This window comes from Caretta caretta, chromosome 1 (assembly GCF_965140235.1).
Source record: "Caretta caretta isolate rCarCar2 chromosome 1, rCarCar1.hap1, whole genome shotgun sequence".
NCBI classification, from domain to species: Eukaryota; Metazoa; Chordata; order Testudines; family Cheloniidae; genus Caretta; species Caretta caretta.
Genome location: NC_134206.1, coordinates 299,417,925 through 299,440,438, shown reverse-complemented (window position 1 = coordinate 299,440,438; position 22,514 = coordinate 299,417,925). Strand labels below are relative to the sequence as shown.

At 42.8% G+C, this 22,514-nt stretch overlaps 1 protein-coding gene across 5 annotated transcripts in view; it reads right to left on the bottom strand.

The window, feature by feature from the left end:
- Positions 1 to 15,187: 15,187 nt before the first annotated feature.
- The window catches only part of GXYLT1 (glucoside xylosyltransferase 1), a 70,441-nt gene continuing 63,114 nt past the window's right edge, over positions 15,188 to 22,514 (bottom strand). The window contains exons 6-7 of one of the 5 annotated variants that reach the window (XM_048836023.2): positions 22,112 to 22,284; positions 15,188 to 16,034 (exon numbers count right to left, since the gene is read on the bottom strand). In XM_048836023.2, the coding sequence (XP_048691980.2) occupies positions 15,873 to 16,034; positions 22,112 to 22,284 (335 nt within the window). In that variant the 3' untranslated portion in view covers positions 15,188 to 15,872. Of the gene's footprint in view, positions 16,035 to 16,104; positions 16,471 to 22,111; positions 22,285 to 22,514 lie in introns of those variants that run through there. The other 4 variants (XM_048836021.2, XM_048836022.2, XM_075124415.1 and 1 more) reach the window with 4 other exon arrangements.

Below are 22,514 nucleotides of genomic sequence, written 5' to 3'. Positions count from 1 at the left end.
GAACTTTTCTCTTGCTGATTTAAGCTATGGTACCGACAAGTCATATGCTCTGTGCCTTTCTCTTGGCTGTGCGTGCATGCGCTCTGCTGCTTAGTGTATACGTATTGCCCTCTAGTGTCAGATCCATCTCCCTTAGTAACCATTCACATATTTTCTTATTGTTACATCCCAGAATAATCTGGTCCTTAATGAGTCTTTTAACGACAGGACTGACTTTTTAGTTCTAAGTATGTGACAAACACCTCTATTGTTTCCCCTTCATTCTGTGTTCTCATCCTGAACATATCTCATAACCTTTTTTTTTCTGGATACATAATGATCCTCAAACCTTTTCATTATTTTTACATTACTTTATTCACTTTCCCCACCACCATCTGTACGAAATGCATATTGTCTATCTAGGGCTTCTGTGCCTACCACTGGTAAGAGCAGAGCAATCTTTTGCTCATCCTCGAGTTTATTTGCCCTTCTGACTTTCATATACAGCTCAAATTGCTGTTTGAACCATTTCTAGGCATGTTCAGTATTTCCCCTGATTCTCGGGGCTGGTGGAGGAGCCATGTGCAGTTAAACAGGCTCTGTAGCAGCCATTACAACGTGACCTCTCACTGTTTTTTCCAGCATGCTGTGCCTTCTACTGCTGATACCAGGTAGTATCTTATTGATAAGCAGAGTAGTGTCAAGATAACCCTTTGCTATGAACAGAAATATGTATGGAAATGCGGTAAAAAAAACTTCCTACTGCTGTGCAGCTGCATCTGCCCAGTCCTGGACTTCTTTCTTTCTTCCCAAGCAGGAAGTGTCACATAGAAAACCAAAGACTGAAGAGTGTGTTCAGGAACCGTGGCACCTGTACACTTCCTGGAGACCTTACTCTACGGCACACACAGGGAGCTGAGATGGGCTACTGGCAGACAGAGCCTCCCTGAAGGAAGGTAGGCCTGCAAGAAGTGAGGCCACCCAGATTCTCTGTGCTTGTGGAAGGGTCTGCAGGGAGAGGAAAGACTCCTGCTGAGTCAGGGCCTGACCTTCTAGGGGAATATAGAATTCTCCTTCAGCAGAATCATCTAGGTGGTAGAAAGTGTTCAGAACCCTGTGGTAAGCCAGTGGAAGAGGCTTAGAAACGGAAGAGCTGATATACTGTGAACCCAGGAAGAGACTGCAGAAAAGGCCCAAGACAGGGCAAGGTAGAAGTGGTCCAGGGAGTCAGTAATAGCTCTGTGTAGCCAGACCTCGACTGGTTATTAAAGAGTTTCTGGACCAGAACCCAATGGCCTGGGTTCCCCTACAAGCCCAATGAGGAAAGTGTAGGAGTATGTATGACCCAGCCAGAGGGCAGAATTGCAAGCAGCAGCAGACCACTGCAGGACTGCAGCAGCTGTCAGCAGGGGATGCAAAAGGAGAAGAGCCTGCTGTGCAGGGCCAGCCAGCTGGTGAATCAAAACAAATGCAGACACTTATCGGGTGATGTTCTATCTCTTTCAGTGTTTGAGCATGCCCTATTCCCCAGTGAAAAGCCTCATTATTGTGATGGCTTCAGTTTTGCTGCCACAAAAACAATAAAGTCTGTACAGCAGGCAGCTGTGTTGTTAGCTACCTATGTATCTATCCTTCACTGCTGGGTTCATGTGTAAGATATCAGCAATGAAGATCTTTCAGAGGAACAGCCGTGTTAGTCTGTATTCGCAAAAAGAAAAGGAGTACTTGTGGCACCTTAGAGACTAACCAATTTATTTGAGCATGAGCTTTCGTGAGCTACAGCTCACTTCATCAGATGTATACCGTGGAAACTGCAGCAGACTTTATATACACACAAAGAATATGAAACAATACCTCCTCCCACCCCACTGTCCTGGAGGTATTGTTTCATATTCTCTGTGTGTATATAAAGTCTGCTGCAGTTTCCACGGTATACATCTGATGAAGTGAGCTGTAGCTCACGAAAGCTCATGCTCAAATAGAATGAAGATCTTGTATCCCATGAGTGTCCAGTGCTCCCACTGCCTGAACAAGAAAAAGAAAACAGATACTATTAAAAAAAAAAACAAAAAAAACACCACAGGAAAAAAGTTCACCTAGAAACGGGGTGGCAGACTGATGCTACATTTTGCTTCAGGTACAGCTGAAACAAGCCAGCTAGACAAGGGGAGGTTGGCAAATACGGTCAGAACACAGGAGGAGTTTTCTGCTATTACTGCCTAGCTGTTGCAGAGACAAAGCAGATGTTTTGAGCAATTTGTAGCTTACAACACCATTCCAGATGGACAAAGAGCTTCAGCCTCACTGACAGTCATGAGTCCGGAGGCATACGGACTGCTATGTGACCTATTTTCTCAAACTTATATCCAGCATTACAATGTACGCTGCAATTACTGCAGCAATGTGTAAGCAAATTCAGAATGATCCTGGCCCAGCTCATCTACATGCTTGGTCATTGCCTCAGACTCCTTGGACAAATATTTATGTGGAATTTGCTGGAACATTAGAAGGTTGTGTGGTTTTGGTCGTAGATGACGTATATTCAAAATGACCAGAAGTTTTCAGAATGACATCTACTACAGCTATCAAGACCATTGCACATCTTCATACCTTATTTAGCCAGTTAGCCATTACAGTTGGTGAGTGACAATGGACCTCAATTCTGTTCAGAAGAATTTCAGAGATTCCTAGCTTCAAATGGAATTCAGCACATATGTTCTTCTCCATACCATCCTGCTACAAAAGGATTAGTGGAACACTTTGTACAGTTAGGCATGCTTTCAGGGCTAACAAGTGTATTTTGAGCCATCAGCAGAAATTGGACAATTTCTTGCTTGTCTACAGGAAAACATCACATGCTACTACCCAAGAGTCACCTACAACTCTTTTCTTGACACAATCTTTGCGTATTTGTTGGGACCTGCTATGTCCTGATATTGCCTGACTTATAGCCAAATCCAAACCTATGCAAGTTGATTGACAACGTGAGACTTGTCATCGTTCTGTTCAAATAGGAGAGCTAGTGTGGACTGAAATGGATACCTGGTGAAACTGTAAAATGCACAGGACCTGTTTCGTTCATGGTACAACTATCCAACGGTATTTTGTGGAAGCTCCATATGGACTAGTTGCAGCCTGAACAAGTGCTGGAGTTGGGATATTCCAGTAGGACTTTCTGTTCCTCCAATCGAACCTCCTTCCATTACAACTCTTAATTTTAAGGAGTTGGTAGAAAAATCATTGATACCAGATCCAGGTGATTCCTTTCCCTTGATTGTTCCTTTTGTCCAAGACACTGCTGCACCACCATTACCATATTATCTCGAGTGTGAAAACCAGTGGTGCACCTGAAATTATAAACTGCTTAGTTAAGTGAGTTGCTATTCTAGGGCAGAATAATCCTTTGCAATGTGGGAGTCTGTAGTAGTCCAGCTGCAACTTTTAGTTAGGAAACAAACACTATATTACCTACGTAAACAATAATGTGTGTGTACGAAATTTTTTTTAAAGTAGGGTGGAGGAACGTGATGTGCTGTCCCTTTAAATGTTTGAGCAACTCCCCTCCAGTGAAAAAACCCACTTTCATGTTGGTTTCAGTTTTGCTGCTACAAGAAGAATAGAGTCTCCACAGCAGATAGCTGTCTCTATCTCCTTCTCTCCTGGGTCCAAATATAACATATTGGTTTTCTTAATTTTGTGACTATTATGTGTGAAGGAGTGAAACAAGGAGACACTGTTTCACCAAAACTCCTCACAGCCTTCCTCGAAATGGTAATGAGACGGATGAAGTGGAAGGGTGGAATCAGTGTCAACGGAAAGCAGTTAAACCACCTCAGATTTGCAGACGATATTGTGTTGATTGCCGAAAACACTATCAAACTACAGAAAATGCTGGAAAACTCTTGAGAAGACAGAAAGCTGGTTGGCCCGCATTCAGTTCTATCAAGGACGTACTCCAAGGAAAAATCAACAAGGCAACATGCACCAACTTCTTCAATTCAACGGTATGGCCGGCAATGTCGTATAGCATCAAAACATGGGCACTGACGAAGACAGAGGAGCAAACAACTGTCTGTCATAGAGAGGCCAGGCTAAAAGAAGAATGGAAGATGTGTTGTGATTGGCGCAATCTATATGAGGGCTGAAGGATCGATCGATCAAGGTGACTATTATAATAGCACAGGAGTCATGACAGGAAGGGACGATAACTGGAGTTGGCAGTGATCGTCAAAAACAGTAAGAGAGGAGTGCTCCATGCAGAAAGGGCTGATAGAGGAAAGGTGATGAAAACTCAAAATAAATAAAATCAGAAAAAATAAAATCTTTTGTTGCATTTTATCCTATTTATACTGCCGTATCCACCCGCTGACTGTCAGTTGTCTACTTAGAAAGTGAGGTTTTAGAACAGAGATCTATCTTCCTACATATCTGCAAAGTGCCTACCACTTGTTTGCTACATAAACAACATAGCAGACAATTCCCTGTAATCCCTAACTGCTGTTCAACATTTCTGCTCTTTGAAACTCACTAATTCAACAATTCACTGGAATTGAAGGGGCCCTTGCATCAGACATACTGATTAGATTTCTTTGACGAGAAAGGTGAATCCTTCACAGCCCTCAGCACAGAATAAACTGAAACTTGGGATGAGAAAGTCCTTCCCACTGAAGGAAAGCTAGAGAGTTAAAACCCACACAAAACACCTTCTCCAGGAACTCTCCCTCATCAAACTCTTGTGAATAAGCCAACTGGATTGTTCCAGACATTACCAAAACCAGAGCCATACTTAATACAAGACTGCATTTAATTAATTGCAACTAGAACAAACGCTATGAAAACAGCTCTAGGAAGGACAAAACTGCAATCACTGGGTGAGTTTGCTCTACCTTGACTTACTGGAATGGCACAACTGCATCAGAGATGCAGAATGGATATAACTGCCACTAAAATATCGAAGAAAAAAACATTTTACCACCATGATTAAAAAATAACAAGCAAAGGAAAGTTTCTAAAAGAGGGGAGAAAATACAGGCAATTCTCCAACTCCTCATATACAATGGCAGGAAACGGGATGGCTGGGCTGCAATTTCTGATGTACGCTCAATCTTGGCATGTGTGCATGCACCAGTAGGCACTGATTTTAGGTGGTGTTTCAAGTAAATGGGCCTAATTTCAAACCATTTTGAAAGGTAAAAATGACCCATTCCTTTCTATATTGTCATGGTAAGGAACCTATTTACCTACCTCCGTGATGGAGATTACAAAAAGGAACAAACTTAGAAGTACTAGTACTCTTCATAAAAAAGTTAAAGCTATGCACAGACTGCTCTAAATATACATCATTCAAATGGAAACAGCAGCTCATTCACAACCCATGTTATCAATATGGAATTAACTTTGACACAAAGAAGTAGTTACCTTGTGCAGTAATGATGGTTTTTCAAGATGTGTCCCCCTATGGGTGCTCTATTGTAGGTGCACTTGGGTCCCTGTGCGGCTGACCGAAGAACTTCAGTAGCAGTGTCCATTAGGCCTACACATGTGCTGTCTCTCCTCATGCTGTGCCACGAGGCTAGCTAGAGCATGTGGGCTAACCCCCCTTAGTTCCTTCTCTACCACAGAGTCATAGACAAGAAGTCAGAAGTAGAGGGCAGGAGGATGGGTTGTGGAGCATCCAGAGGGGGACACATCTTGAAGAGCCATCATTACTACACAAGGTGAGTAAATTCTTCTTCAAGTAGTTTCCTTATGGGTGCGCTACCATAGGTGACTCCCGAGCAGTAACCCTTCTGGAGGGCAGGGACTTCAGATTTGGGTCAGTTACAGATGACAGTAAAATGGAGCTGAAGATGGCATTGGAGGCGGAATCCCCAGTGATCACACAGCATTCTGTGAAAGTGTGGACTGTTCAGAGGTGGTACAAGACGTACTGCTACACAGTAGGAAGTCCTGAACACGATGTGCTTACCTGCAGAAATGGTCCAGGTTTCAGATTTGGTGCATGTCCCAATGAATCTCCCCAGCATCTGCTACTCTTCTGCATATCCTAGATGATGCTTTGACCCTAAAACAGTTGGACTATCTGTAAGCTCTCTGAGGGTTCACCTAGCTAGCAGCTATAACCGCTTTCCACCAACCTGCAGAAGGGTACTCAGTGCTGTCACACCCAACTACTGAAAGATTCCTCAAGGGTATAGTAAACCTTTTCTCAATCTTGATTTCCTACCCCCACATGGAACCTAGACCTGGTACTGAAAGGACTGACTAGGCCCACCTTCGAACCCATGGCCACCTGTTCGCTGGTGCACCTATCAGTGAAAACAGCCTTCCTGATAGCGATTACCTCAGCCAGGAGAACAGGAGAGAGAGCGCCGTATCCCCCCTACAGTGTATTTTTTCCAGACTAGGTTATGCTCAGGCTGTATCCAAAATTCATCCCTTCCAATCTTCTACTCCAAGCATCACCAAGACAACAAGGAGGCTATATTACATACCCAGGATGTCAGGAGAGCCCTGGCCACATACCTGGACAGGACAAAGGCCTTCAGGAAATCCCCTAGGCTTTTCCTCTCCATCATGGAAAGATCCAAGGGCTCTGCAATATCACCCCAAAGCCTTTCCAAGTGGGTCCCGAATTGGATCAGACAATGTTACCAAGTCCTCAGCATGACCCCTCCAGACTCAATTTGTACACATGCCACATAAGAACAATGAAAAAGCATTCAGATCCTGAAAAGAAGAATTTTAATAGAAGTAAAAAGAATCACCTCTGTAAAATCAGGATGGTAAGTACCTTACAGGGTAATTAGATTCAAAACATAGAGAATCCCTCTAGGCAAAACCTTAAGTTACAAAAAGACACAAAGACAGGAATATCCATTCCTTTCAGCACAGCTTATTTTTTCAGCCATTTAAAGAAATCATAATCTAACGCATATCTAGCTAGATTACTTACTAAGTTCTAAGACTCCATTCCTGTTCTGTCCCCATCAAAAGCATCACCCAGACAGACAGACCCTTTGTCCCCCCCCCAGCTTTGAAAGTATCTTGTCTCCTTATTGGTCATTGTGGTCAGGTGCCAGCGAGGTTATCCTAGCTTCTTAACCCTTTACAGGTGAAAGGGTTTTTTCCTCTGGTCAGGTGTGATTTTAAAGGTGTTTACCCTTCCCTTTATATTTTACACCCCTCCAGACTCTATTCGTACACATGCCACAAGGTCCCTTCTTCTGTCGCCTTTGTCAAGAATGTCCCTATCTCAGAGATCTGTAGAGCGGGGACAGTCCACACTTTCACAGAATGCTGTGTGATCACTGGGGATTCCGCCTCCGATGCCATCTTCAGCTCCATTTTACTGTCATCTGTAACTGACCCAAATCTGAAGTCCCTGCCCTCCAGAAGGGTTACTGCTCGGGAGTCACCTATGGTAGCGCACCCATAAGGAAACTACTTGAAGAAGAATTTACTCACCTTGTGTAGTAATGATGGCTCTTCAAGATGTGTCCCCCTCTGGATGCTCCACAACCCACCCTCCTGCCCTCTACTTCTGACTTCTTGTCTATGACTCTGTGGTAGAGAAGGAACTAAGGGGGGTTAGCCCACATGCTCTAGCTAGCCTCGTGGCACAGCATGAGGAGAGACAGCACATGTGTAGGCCTAATGGACACTGCTACTGAAGTTCTTCGGTCAGCCGCACAGGGATTTGAGGAGATTGATGTGAAAGGGTATCTCCACGGGTGACCATTTGCCTTGTGTTATGAGGCTGTTTAGATGTGCACCCCACTCTATGAGTGATATGTTGGTGGTGAGGAGAAACGACAGATGTTTGTGAGAAGGGAACTCCTTTGCAAATGTTGGCTGGGTCCTTCCACAAGTCTAAGGAATTTCTGATCCTGGTGGGTGGTGACAGCGATTTGTCCAGCCCATCCTTGTTTGGTCTGTAAACTGAGCTGAACCACATTTCGATGCACGTTTGAAGTCTGGCACGTGGCATTACCATTGTGCCCGCTGCCATATGCCCCAAGTGTTGGAAGCAGAGCCTGGCTGGTATTTGTGGTCTGTTTTGAACAGTGTCTATGAGTGTGACTAAGGATAGTGTACTGAAGCGAAGACTCACCGGCACAGTGCCTCCTGCTGGTTGTCTGGGAATTAGCTCTTTTCCAGCGTACAGGGCACCCTCTGCAGGCCGGTGTCTCGCCTGCCACTGGCCTCATGTCCCTCTTGGACCGCGGGGCTCTTTACCTCAGGGTTCTGCCTCAGCAGTACCCCCTTACTCTGGATCTCCCCTCCCGGGGAAAACCCCACCCTCTAAACCCACCTTGCTTTAGTGGCTACTGCCAGTCATCAGCTAGCCCCCGCTCACTGGGGCAGACTGCAGTAAAGGCCACTCATCATTGGCAAGAGGTTAGGACTAGCTGCCTCTGCCTATTCCCAGGTTGTATCTCTGTAGCCCCAGTACCTCTATAGGCCTTCAACAAGGCCTGCAGCCCAGGGATTTACCAGGCTGGAGCTCCCCAGCTTTCTCGCCCTATTCCCCAGCTCTGCTCCAGTTCAGGTACCTTCCTCTCAGGCAGCTAATCCTTCTTCCTCCAGGGCTGGAAAGAGACTTCCCCAGCTCCTGGCTCCACAGCCCTTTTATCAGGGCCAGCTGGGCCCTGATTGGTATGGCCCCAGCTGTGGCTGCTTCCCCAATCTGCCTAGCTTGGCTGCTTTTAACCCCTGTTCTCCAGGAGTGGGGCAGCTGCCTCACTACAATAGGAACATGTGATGAGGTAAGATGGCTTTGGCCTGTTACAAAATCAAGGTTGGCCCCTATGAATTCCAGGCGTTGCACTGGAGTGAGGGTTGACTTCTGGGTGTTAATCTGTAGACCCAGTTCTGTAAACATGTGAATTGTAGCTTCGGAGACTTTGTGAGCTTTTCAGAGATCAATCTCTGAGGAGGCAATCGTCCAGGTAAATGTAAATCATTATCCATTGAGAATGTAAATGAGTGGCCACACGGAAAGAACCTTGGAAAATATGCCTGAAGGGGAGCACTCTGTATTGGTAGTGGTTGTGTCACAGAGTGAATCTGAGAAATAGTCTGTGAAAATAGGCATCCTGGAGGTCGAGGGCCAAAAACCAATCTCCCTGTTCCAACGCTGGTCACCTTATCAATGATCATTCCGTTGTGAATTTTTGAGCCTTGACAAAGTTGTTGAGAGGGCTGAGGTCTAGTATGTGTCTCCAACCTCCCTTCTTTTTGGATATTGGGAAATAACAGTAGAACTCTTTACCTCTTAGATGTTGAGATACTAGTTTGATGACTCCTAACTGGAGTAGGTGATCTATCTCCTGTTGTAGTAAACTCTTGTGAGAAAGGTCCCTGAAGAGGGATGGGGAAGGGTGTCATGGAGGGGATAGGGAGGTAAAATAGATTGAGTACCCAGTTCAAATGATCTCTAGGACCCATCAGTTCAATGTTATGCGTTCCCAGGCACTGCAGATGGCTGCCAATCGGTGGCCAAATGAATGTGGAATGATGGGGATTTACCAGGCCGGTGAATCAGCTTAGCTATGTGAATTGGGGGGAATGGTTTGAGGGACATCTTAATCTGGATAAAAATGATCATGTAAGGGGGTCAGCCCCAAGAACCCCTAATTCACCCACCCTCCTTGCAGATGTTGTGAGAAGGGAGGAAGTTCTCACAGTTAAGTTGCGTAATTAACACGTAACCAACTGTTCGAAAAGGATGACCCACGAGGCCTGACAAAACTATGTTTTAAGCATAGGTAGGGGTCAGTTCCCTACTCGGTAGAAATACCAACAATATTCCCTTTAGATATCTGGTAGTGTTAGGATGGGGTGGAGGAAAGGAGAGAAACCATGAATGCTTTTATAGCTGCATGGTGAGCACAAATACAACAAAATGTACCACAAGAGAACTGACTGAGACATTCAAGTTCTTGGGAGAGTATATACTTCAGAATCAAAAGGAATTTTAGAGTCCAAAGGCATCAGGTGATGTTGTTTGCACCAGGCCATAAATCTTCTCATTTTGTAAGTCTTTTAGTAGAGACTCTTGTGTTATTGATTAATACATTCTGTACTTCAGATGAACATTCCCTTTCTACTTCTGATATTCATCCAAAGGCCATGTAGTTAGATAGAGAGTGTAGAGGTTGAGAGGGATAACAGGTCTGGATCTGGCAGAAGCAGTACTGATGGGCAATTCAGGACATAAAAGCAGAGAAAACCAAAAGGAGAGGATACTCACCCTGTGCAGAAACTAGATCTTTGAGACATGTGACCCTATGGGTCCTCCACTTAACACTTTTAAGTGTACAAAACATCTACCTCAAAAGATGTTGACATGCGTAGGAGGAAACCTTTGTGAATGGGACTGTGCCAGGGAATGGGATGGTACCATTATATCCCTAGAGCCATGCACCAAAGTCAAAAGCAGACCTCCTGAGAGTAAGGGAAACTCAGGCTCCTTGAAAACCTGCAAGTCTCTTGGTATCATATAAGTAACCAGCACCAACATTAATGGAACCAAAAACCCAGGAGATATAGTCATAGGTAGAACAGAAGTACTCAGTACCCAAGTGCCTGGTATCTAGCTACTCAGGACAGAAATACTAGGTACCAAAGAAACATTCAGCACTGCAGACGTTGCCAGTACTGAGGAAGCAGCAGCTACCAGTACCAATACTTTAAATACCAGAGGCAACCAGACATTCATAGACTTGGCACCCAGAATGGATTTGGGCCCTCTCACGGTCAGTACTGAACAAACTGTACCGCACTCCCTAGAAACTCCATCACTCCAGAGTGGGCCACAGAATCTCTCTCAGTATGGGGTTGACTCAGGGAGTTAAGACTTCACTTTTGTGAGATTTCTGAGGTGATCTACCTTTAAGTTCTACACCTGATTGTGCAGACTTATCTCCAACAGCCTTCCCTGACATATCTACAAGCACTCTTGCTGGGAGGCACCTTGAAACTGACTGAGGCGGAACTGGAGGATGTCTTTTTAAGTCACTGCTAACCATGGTCATGGGGAGAGGGGTCAGAGGGACTGGAATCAGAAGCTGGCCTCATGGAAATGTCCAAGAGGTAAATTTTAAACATGCCTCCCTGGATTTTTTTGTCCTATATAGAAAGACTTACATATTCCAAACTTTGCTGAAATATGAGATTCCTTTAGGTACAATAGACAGAGTATCCATCATTCTGGGGAAAAGCTCCATCTCAAAAGGTGCTGTATTTGAAGTTAGGGGATTTTGAATGGGTCAATCAAAAAATAAATAAATAAATGGAACTGCGGAAGAGTCCCTTCAAGAAAAAAAAAATGAAGGAACAAAGATGGAGGAATAGAGAAGAAATTTTCAAATGCCTATAAAAATCTACAAATACTAATAAAACGATTTGCTAAACAGCAAAACACTAATACTAAATGAGTACTGTATCTAACAACTATTTTCAGTTATTAAAAAAAGATGTAAGAAGGGCATGGACACTGTAGTCCTCTGTCTCAAGCTTAAGACAGTAGAGAGGAACTGGAATGGCGACTGATCTGACTCCACCCTTTATATTTTTGATACAGAGCACAAGGGGGTTTAGGGCACACACACAGATGGAGTGGACACTGCTAGCTCCAATCAACAGCACATGCACATCTTGAGGGAAATACACATAGAGATAATCCCTTGAAGAAAAACTTTCCATTAGTGTAGGTTTGTTTCTTTTAATTTAAAAATAGGAAAAAGGGGAAGCCTTTAGTTTTATAATTACACGCAAACAGCCAAATGGCACCTGTCAATGTCAGTAATAAACAGCACACTTCTAAAATTAGAAAGCACAAGTCAGCTAAGTTTCAGGCTAAATACATATTTTTATACCTCTATGCAAATAACCTTACCAACACACAGTTTGAGAAATTCTTAAGGAAGTGCAAGATCCTCCCCTCACATGACCACCCTTTCTTCTCCTTATTGTCCCCAGAATGTGTGTTTTGCAAGTTAGGTTTGTTTTTCCAAGTAGAAAATTTTATGATTCGTAGACCCTAGAGAACTTGAAACTGAAAAAATCCCAAACAATATAGGAGACAATTATGCTGAAAAGCTAATCAGATAGTGGGAAGGTTCACCAGCAGCACATGCTCCTTTTTAACCACTTTTGAAAAGTTTACACTTTCCAAGAAGCCCAGAGGTTCACTGAGGTTGTCTTAAGTTTATACACTGTTAAAGTCTATTGCACAGAATGCAATTTTCAAAAATGTTAAAGCAAAATCTGTTTAATTAAAGCATAACTCACTGCAGATTGTCTATTCTATGACAAGCTTTAACTTTCAAATTCAGACATTTTTGTTTCAGTTCTGTTCAAAAAGAGTACAAGTGGATTTTTTTTAAATGAAAAAGTTACTGCTTTTTGCACTCCATCATTTTGTTGAAAAATGGCTCAAAGGATTCACCAAAATTTTCAAAAAACAACCACCCAACATCTGTATAAAGATCAAGCATGAAACAACAGTCCCAAGAGTGAATATTTCAACAAGTTATAGATGTGCAAAAGCAGGGAGTTACAAAGGAAAGTGTTTGTAAACATAATCACACAGTACTATTAATAGAAGTAAAAAATTGAAGACAAAAATGGATGCAAAACAACGTTTATGTAAAAAAATAATGCACTGCATGCTGCAAGTCACTCAACTTTACAATTGCATTCACTGTCAGATTTTAAATCTAGGAAGTTTTTAAGGAAATAAACATCTTTCACTTCATAAGTATGGAAACAGTAAGTATGAACTAGTTTCAAAAGTAAAGTAAATTTTCTATGGTGTCTTGGTGTGCAAAATATAAGTAAATACCCAAACATTAAGAGAATTATTTGATTTCCACATTATTCTAAAAATAAGACTATACGGTGTGGTGACCATCTGGTGACTTCCAATAGATGGCTGAGTAGAATTAACAGGATTTATCTGGCTCACTAATACTTTTTATTTTATATGCAACATGTATATGTACAAAAAATCACTGAGTGAAGTCGGGGCAGACTACCTTCTGGCATCTGAATTTATGTACGATGACTATAATCAAAACCCATAAACAGTTTCCTGTATTATCCCTATTAAAAACAGCTCCAGATATGTCTAATAAGACTAGTGGTTGTGCATTGCTCTACATGCAAGAGATTCTGGCTTCTACTTCCCATCCAGTCTCTTGCTCCCTGAGCCAGCAGGGGCTGGGAGTGCAACAGAAGCACTGCTCCCAATAGAGGGTGTGCTTTTGTACCGTTAAGCAACTCCTTAGATCCAGCTGGGTCTGACAGACATAAGACCCAGACATCCTCAGACAGAAAGATGGCCATTATATGGGGCCTCATGGAAGGTGGGGATGACTAGAAAGTGACAGGATCTTTTAGGCTCAGATTACAAAGGAACTCCCAGAAAAAAACACCATATAATTACTTCATTCCAGTTAGAACTATTATCTAAATCGGTGACTCTCAAACTTTTGTACTGGTGACCCCTTTCACATAGAAAGCCTCTGAGTGCGACCCCCCTTATAAATATATTAAAAAGTGTTTTTAATTTAACACCATTATAAATGCTGGAGGCAAAGCAGGATGGGGGTGGAGAATGACAGCTCGCGACCCCGCCCCCACAAAATAACCTCACGACCCCCTGAGGGGTCCCGACCCCCAGTGTGAGAACTCCTGATCTAAATTCAGCTCAAGTATTACCTAAAACAGCATTTCATGCCATTGAGATATAATATTTTATTACTATTAGAACCAATAGATTTTTTCTTATTTTGTTTCGTTTTTCAAAAGGAAATAATTTATATCCTGGAAACAATAGAACAATAGAAACTATGAACAAAAACACAGGGACCTAATACTCTTGTAAATCAGCACAGCTCTATTGGAGTCAATGGAACCATTCATCTGAGGATCTGTCCAAGATTTTTAAGCTTTGTTATTAAGCACATATGCAAATCTATTGGGGAGAGGGGTTAGGAGGGGAAGTGGTAATGTTGTAATATTTCCTCATGATTAATAGTTCTCATAGGAAACATGTCCTATATGCATTTTGGTGAACAATTAAGAGCCCCACTCAGAGCTCTCTACCGTATCATGTAATCATTCTTAGTAATTAAATATAATAGAGGCAACGTTCCATTATATATTTTTGCTTCCAGAAAGCTCAGTGAAGTTGCAAAAAAGTATCATTAAAAGTGATAACTATTTTTTAAAAAATTTCATATTGTATCTTTGTAAAAAATTCTGCTGGAGTATTTTGGCAAGATGGCTGAACATCTGTTATGAGGTTGTATCACAACAAGATATCAGTAACTACATATGGGAAACTAGTTCCTCTGACACTAGTGATTAATTGCTTTGAAAATCTTGTTTATAATGACAGGTTTCAGAGTAACAGCCGTGTTAGTCTGTATTCGCAAAAAGAAAAGGAGTACTTGTGGCACCTTAGAGACTAACCAATTTATTTGAGCATAAGCTTTCGCGAGCTACAGCTCACTTCATCGGATGCATACTGTGGAAAGTGTAGAAGATCTTTTTATACACACAAAGCATGAAAAAATACCTCCCCCCACCCCACTCTCCTGCTGGTAATAGCTTATCTAAAGTGATCACTCTCCTTACAATGTGTATGATAATCAAGTTGGGCCATTTCCAGCACAAATCCAGGTTTTCTCACCACCACCCCCCCACGCGCACACACACACAAACTCACTCTCCTGCTGGTAATAGCTTATCTAAAGTGACCACTCTCCTTACAATGTGTATGATAATCAAGGTGGGCCATTTCCAGCACAAATCCAGGTTTGGGGGGGGGGGGGGGGGGGTGAGAAAACCTTCTTCTGCAGTTTCCACAGTATGCATCCGATGAAGTGAGCTGTAGCTCACGAAAGCTTATGCTCAAATAAATTGGTTAGTCTCTAAGGTGCCACAAGTACTCCTTTTCTTTTAGATAAGCTATTACCAGCAGGAGAGTGAGTTTGTGTGTGTGTGGGGGGGGGGGGGGGGGGGGGGGGGGGGGGGGGTGAGAAACCCTGAATTTGTGCTGGAAATGGCCCACCTTGATTATCATACACATTGTAAGGAGAGTGGTCACTTTAGATAAGCTATTACTAGCAGGAGAGTGGGGTGGGAGGAGGTATTTTTTCATGCTTTTTGTGTGTATATAATAAGCATCTTCTACACTTTCCACAGTATGCATCCGATGAAGTGAGCTGTAGCTCACGAAAGCTTATGCTCAAATAAATTGGTTATTCTCTAAGGTGCCACAAGTACTCCTTTTCTTGTTTATAATGTGCAGTTTACATCTAAAATATGAAACACGATTGTCAAAACAATATTTTAACATATAGGAGATGAACACATCTAAAGGCACATACAGATTGTCAATGGTTACATCACATTTCTTTGAAAACAGAGTAACTTCTGCCCTTGTAAACAACTTTGTTCTCACACTTTTAAAGTGAGGTTAGTGCTGACTCAATTATTGCTACATTCACAGTTTAGCAGAATCATAGATAATGTATGAGGTACATTCTACCAATAGATCTATCTTCATTTCTGTTTTACCCATTTGAGTATGACAGACAACTGAATTATGCAGAATAAAAAACCGACTAGAACAGCCAGTAACTCCCATATTCACTAGAACTGGAATGAAAATTAACAGTGATTAAAAGATTAAAAATATCTTCTTCGCAGGAAAGTGTTTGTATTCTTCATAATATGAAGTTTCTTCATTTTATCTACACTGGTAAACATTTACCTGGGCACACACAATATTATATTTCTTGCATGAACATCCTTCATACATTTTATATATTCTGTCTTTGTTTAAATTAAATAGTTTTGTGAGTTTGTAGTAAGAATCAACTTCCCTTTGATCTTCTATCATAAATATCTCTTATACTTTTTGTTAGCTGCTTTATGAACACTTTGTATATTCTTCCACAGTATGTATGCATTGTCTTCTGCAGTTCCAGTTCTAGGGGCTGTAACAGGAAATTAACCAGGTCATCGCCAAAGGAATACTAAAGAGGGGAAATAAATGAGAAGTGACATTAAGGTCATGTGCAAGAACAATATTCCTTTTTTTCAAAGAAGCTAGAGTGTTATGAAAATGCCTTCCATCATTATTGTGAAACACAAAAGTTACTGCATAAATATAGTTACTTGATGCTCTAAGGCTAGTAAAAACTTTGCACAGCTTGTTCTGAATACAACATGAAAAAGTCATCTCTCAAATATTGCTTAGACAAAATACAAAATCAACATACTAACCCACCCAAGCAAATTAAAAATAAGCTTTAACGATCTAACAATTCATGGGTTGGTCACATGAGGATCACATGCCTACTGCATCTCACCTTTGGCTTGAAAAATTTATAATTATCCCAGTCTAAATGCACTTCTTTAAAAATTACAATTCTTATGGAGTGACAGTGAATCAACAGCACGACGGATAATCTATAGTACCAATAGACACAACAATTTCATTAAATTGAATGAATGTCAAGCATATATTGTGTTTAACATGAACATAAAGTAAAAATACAATAATTAATTCAGTTATATTTTTTCATAAGAGATATGATACAAATTATTTGCAAAACCAGAATAATTTTGCTAATCTTAACCATCAGATCAGCATTGTTTTATATACTTTTTGTGGAATATTCATAAACCAAATGGTATCATAAATAAAAAGGAGATTTTTTTTTCTTTTTGACAATGCTCAAAGGAAACAAAGAATCTTATTTTTATGGGAACAAATTTTCTGTGTAGTGTATTTTCAGTCCCCTGAAATTACTTTTCTTCATTTTTATATCCATATGACAACCTGCAATAAAGTGCCATTAAAATATACTACTGATTTTCGAAGGTCATATACAAGATAGTGTGCTACATTAAAATGTGTATCAACGCTACTTTTTACAGCTCTTCAGTGAATATACTGATGTAGTGATAAATACTTTATTGGAAGCCTTATTTGCAGAATAAAAAAGAATCCATTGTACTTAGAAGAGAAACTTGCATGCATTTAAAGTGATAACTACATATTAATACGCCTAGCATACAAAACAGATCACAGTATGATACAAAAATACAGGTATTTGTTTTCCAGTGGGCAAAGTATGCCTACAATAAAATTTTAACAATTGTTTGGTACTATGAACATTCCCTTTGGGACAGGGAATTTCTCCTACTCTGTTTGTATAATGCTTAGCACAATGGAACCGCAATCTCTGTTGGTTTGAGGGAATTATACTAATACAAATAAATATTATATGGTTCTTTAAATATTTGTGTTCAACTGTTATAAGTCTCAGCAGAAGGTCTTTTAATAAATCTACTGCAGTTACAGAATACGTCTTAGCCCTGGTCTACACTATGAGTTTAGGTCGAATTTAACAGTGTTAGATCGATTCAACCCTGCACCCGTCCACACAACGAAGCCATTTTTGTCAACTTAAAGGGTTCTTAAAATCTATTCCTCTCCAATGAGGGGATTAGTGCTGAAATCGACATCGTCAGATCGAATTTGGAGTCCTGTGGATGCAATTCGATAGTATTGGCCTCCGGGAGCTAACCCAGAGTGCTCCATTGGGACCGCTCTGGACAGCACTTTCAACTCAGATGCACTAGCCAGGTACACAGGAAAAGCACCAGGAACTTTTGAATTTCATTTCCTGTTTGGCCAGAGTGGTGAGCTCATCAGCAGAGGTGACTATGCAGTCCCAGAATCACAAAAGAGCTCCAGCATGGACCGAACAGGAGGTACTGGATCTGATCGCTATATGGGGAGATGAATCCATGCTATCAGAACTCCGTTCCAAAAGACAAAATGCCAAAATATTTGAAAAAATCTCCAAGGGCATGATGGACAGAGGCTATAACAGGGACCCGCAGCAGTGCTGCATGAAAATTAAGGAGCTCAGGCAAGCCTACCAAAAAACCAGAGACAAACAGCCTCTCCGAGTCAGAGCCCCAGACATGCCGCTTCCATGATTAGCTGCATGCAATTCTAGGGGGTGCCCCTACCACTACCCCACCCCAGTCTGTGGACACCTGCAAGGGGGGAGTCTCACACAACAGGGATGAAGATTTTGGGAAAGAGGAACATGAGGAGGAGGAGGAGAGCACAGCACACAATAGGCAAGCGGAGAAACCGTTCTCCCCGACAGCCAGAAACTGTTTATCACCCTGGAGCAAATACCCTCCCAACCCTCCCAAGGCGGGCTCCCGGACCATGAAGCCAGAGAAGTCACTTCTGGTGAGTGTACCTTTGTAAATATAATACATGGTTTAAAAGCAAGCGTGTTTACTGATTAATTTGTCCTGAAGACTTGGGATACATTCACGGCCAGTGCAGCTACTGGAAAAGTCTGTTAATGTGTCTGGGGATGTAGCTGAAATCCTCCAGAGACATTATTAAGGGGACATTCAGAGGTGGCCGTTCTTGCTGGGCTGTTTGCCTGTGGCTTAAAAGAAATCATCCCCACTTTTAGCCACGCGGTAGTGGGTTGGGGTGGGGCGTTTACACTGAGGTGTTCGCGTTTGGCTGGCAGGGATCTCCCTGATACTAGTCACGCAATGGGAGGAGGGGTGAAGCGATCATCCCAGAGAACTGGGAGGGGAGGGGGGTTAGTTGTGTTTGTGCTGCACATCAATCCGAAAACCTCAGCCCCTCCTTTTATGGTATAGGAAAGGAGGGTGCTGCTGTTTGAAACTATTCCCACATGTGATGAAGGTTGAAGAAGCCGAAAGACTGTGGCTTACCATGGCTGCCTATAAGCCGAATTCTGTTGCCCGGCCCTTCATGTGTGATCTCTCACACCAAACCGACAGGCCCTCAATATAAGAGGCAAAGTGTGAACTTGTACAGAAAGTACATGTGCTATGTAATGTTAACAGCTTGGTTCACCATGAAAAAGTCTACCCATTGTTCTCTAAAATGTGTCTTTTTAAATACTACTCTCCCTTTTTTTCCTCCTGCAGCTGCAAATGTTTCAATGTTCCCCCTATCATCTCCGTCCCAGAGGCTAGCGCAGATAAGGCGGTGAAAAAAAACCACACTCGCAATAAAATATTCTCTGAGTTCATGCAGTCCTCCTCCACTGAAAGAGCTCAGCAGAATGCGTGGAGGCAAACAATGGCAGAGTCCAGGAAAGCAAAAAATGAACGCGAGGATGGGAGGGACGAGTGAGATGAAAGGTTGCGGATGAAAGGGAAGACGAGAGATGGCGGCAGCATGAGGAAAGGAGGCAGGATGCAATGCTGAGGCTACTGGGGGATCAAACTGATATGCTCCAGCATCTGGTGGCGCTGCAGGAAAGGCAGCAGGAGCACAGACCGCCGCTGCAGCCCCTGTGTAACCGCGCAGCCTCCTCCCCAAGTTCCATAGCCTCCCCACCCAGCTGCCCAAGAATGTGGGGGGTGAGACTGGGCATCCAACCACTCCACCACAGAGGACTGCCCAAGTAACAGAAGGCTGGCATTTCATATGTTTTGAAGTGCAGTGTGGCCTTGTCCTTCCCTCCTCCCCTCATCCACCACCCCACCCCGTGCTTCCCTCCTCCCCCACCCCTCCCGGGCTACCTTGGCAGTTATCCCCCTATTTGTGTAATGAATTAATAAAGAATGCATGATTTTGAAACAACGACTTTATTGCCTCTGCAAGCGGTGATCAAAGGGGGGAGGGCGGCTGGCTTACAGGGAAGTAGAGTGAACCAAGGGGGTGGGTTTTCATCAAGGAGAAACAAACAGACCTGTCACACCGTAGCCTGGCCAGTCATGAAACTGGTTTTCAAAGCTTCTCTGATGCACAGAGCATCCTGCTGTGCTCTTCTAATCGCCCTGGTGTCTGGCTGCGCGTAATCAGCGGCCAGGCGATTTGCCTCAACCTCCCACCCCGCCATAAATGTCTCCCCCTTACTCTCACAGATATTGTGGAGCACACAGCAAGCAGCAATAACAGTGGAAATATTGGTTTCGCTGAGGTCTAACCGAGGCAGTAAACTGCGCCAGCGCATATTTAAACGTCCAAATGCACATTCTACCACCATTCTGCACTTGCTCAGCCTGTAGTTGAACAGCTCCTGACTACTGTCCAGGCTGCCTGTGTACGGCTTCATGAGCCATGGCATTAAGAGGGAGGCTGAGTCCCCAAGGATAACTATAGGCATTTCAACATCCCCATCAGTTATTTTCTGGTATGGAAAGTAAGTCCCTTCCTGCAGCTGTTCAAACAGACCAGAGTTCCTGAAGATGCAAATGTCATGTACCTTTCCCGGCCATCCCACGTTGATGTTGGTGAAACGTCCCTTCTGATCCACCAGAGCTTGCAGCACCACTGAAAAGTACCCCTTGCGGTTTATGTACTGGCTGCCAAGGTGGTCCGGTCCCAAGATAGGGATATGTGTTCCGTCTATCACCCCACCACAGTTAGGGAATCCCATGGCAGCAAACCATCCACTATGACCTGCACATTTCCCAGAGTCACTACCCTTGATAGCAGCAGCTCAGTGATTGCGTTGGCTACTTGGATCACAGCAGCCTCCACAGTAGATTTGCCCACTCCAAATTGATTCCCGACTGACCGGTAGCTGTCTGGCATTGCAAGCTTCAAGAGGGTTATCGCCACTTGCTTGTGAACTGTGAGGGCTGCTCTCATCTTGGTATTCTTGCACTTCAGGGCAGGGGAAAGCAAGTCACAAAGTTCCACGAAAGTGCTCTTACGCATGCGAGAGTTTCGCAGCCGCTGGGAATCATCCCAGACCTGCAACACTATGCGGTCCCACCAGTCTGTGCTTATTTCCCAGGCCCAGAATCAGCTTTCCACGGCATGAGCCTGCCCCACTGCCACCAGGATATCCAAATTGCCGGGGCCCGTACTTTAAGAGAAGTCTGTGTTCATGTCCTCATCTCTCTCGTCACCGTGCTGCGGTTGCCTCCTCTTGCAGGTTCTGGTTCTGCACATATTGCAGGATAACGCGCGAGATGTTTACAATGCTCATAACTGCCGCAGTGATCTGATCGGGCTCCATGCTTGCCGTGGTATGGCATCTGCAGGAGAGCAGAGTTGCAGCAGAAGCGGTGGCTGACGACAGATGCCACGAGAATAGATATTTATAGAGAACTACAAGAGGATCTGCGAGGTGGATTCATGAAAGCAGCAAAGCAGAGTTGCAGCAGAAGCGGTGGAGGATGACTGTTAGCACCACGCACATTTCCCAAGAACACATGTACCTGGGAGCCCATAACAGACAACATGGAGAAATTCACTATTGAGACAATAGCAGCAGAGCAGAGTTGCAGCAGAAGCGATGGATGACAGTTAGCAGTCCTACTGCACTGTCTGCTGAAAGCAATATGGAGTCCACATGGAATAAAGGCACAAAACGATTGTCTGCCGTTGCTTTCACGGAGGGAGGCGGACTGACAACATGTACCCAAAACCACCCGCGACAATGTTTTTGCCCCATCAGGCATTGGGAGCTTAACCCAGAATTCCAGTGGGCGGCGGAGACTGTGGGAACTGTGGGATAGTTGCCCCACAGTGAACCCTCCGTAAGTCGATGCTAGCCACGGTAGTGAGGACGCACTCCGCCGACTTAATGCGCTTAGTGTGGACATACGCAATCGACTGTATAAAATCGATTTCTAAAAATCAACTTCTATAATATCGACCTAATTTCATAGTGTAGACGTACACTTAGATTCCAAACTGATCATAATTCTTGAATAACCTAAAATGTTAGTTCCAAAGTACAATGAACAATTCTATTTTGTCATAAAACCAAGCCTGAAGTCCAGCTGAACTGGAAGTCATTAAAAAGTTTCAGAGTAGCAGCCGTGTTAGTCTGTATTCGCAAAAAGAAAAGGAGTACTTGTGGCACCTTCGAGACTAAAATTTATTTGAGCATAAGCTTTCGTTACTGTTACTGTGTTTCGTTAGTGTTACTATGTTAATTATCTAGAATTGATAAAGGTGAGGTATTAATACAAGAAAAAGTGCCAATGTCCTAACATGTTAAACTTTAGCAGATAAGTTTTCTAAATAATTCTACACAAGATATGGATGATTGTAGTTTACACAGTTACTTACTTTCTTTATTGCTTCATATATAGCCCTAAAAGTTGGTTGTTTATCATCATGGTAAACACCCCTGTTACCATGAAGAATAAATATTCCTTTTTCTTCAGCTTCCTTACAATTGCTTCCATAAATGCAGTGGTCAGGACGGTAATTCCATTGGCAGGGAAAGACAAAAAGGCTCTCTGTTCAGAAAAATATACAGTACACAGTTCACAACAAAACTCTTTGGGAGAGAGCAAAAATTTAATCAATTTTTCTTGGTAAGGTAACATCTTGCAAAGATTGTGTTAAAATTTTTGTATACAATTATATTTGAAATAATTAGCATCAATACAACAAATCTATTTTGGACTAAATGATCTCTCAAAAGCAACATAAAGAACATTTTTTAAAAGGCATAAACAAAAGCTAT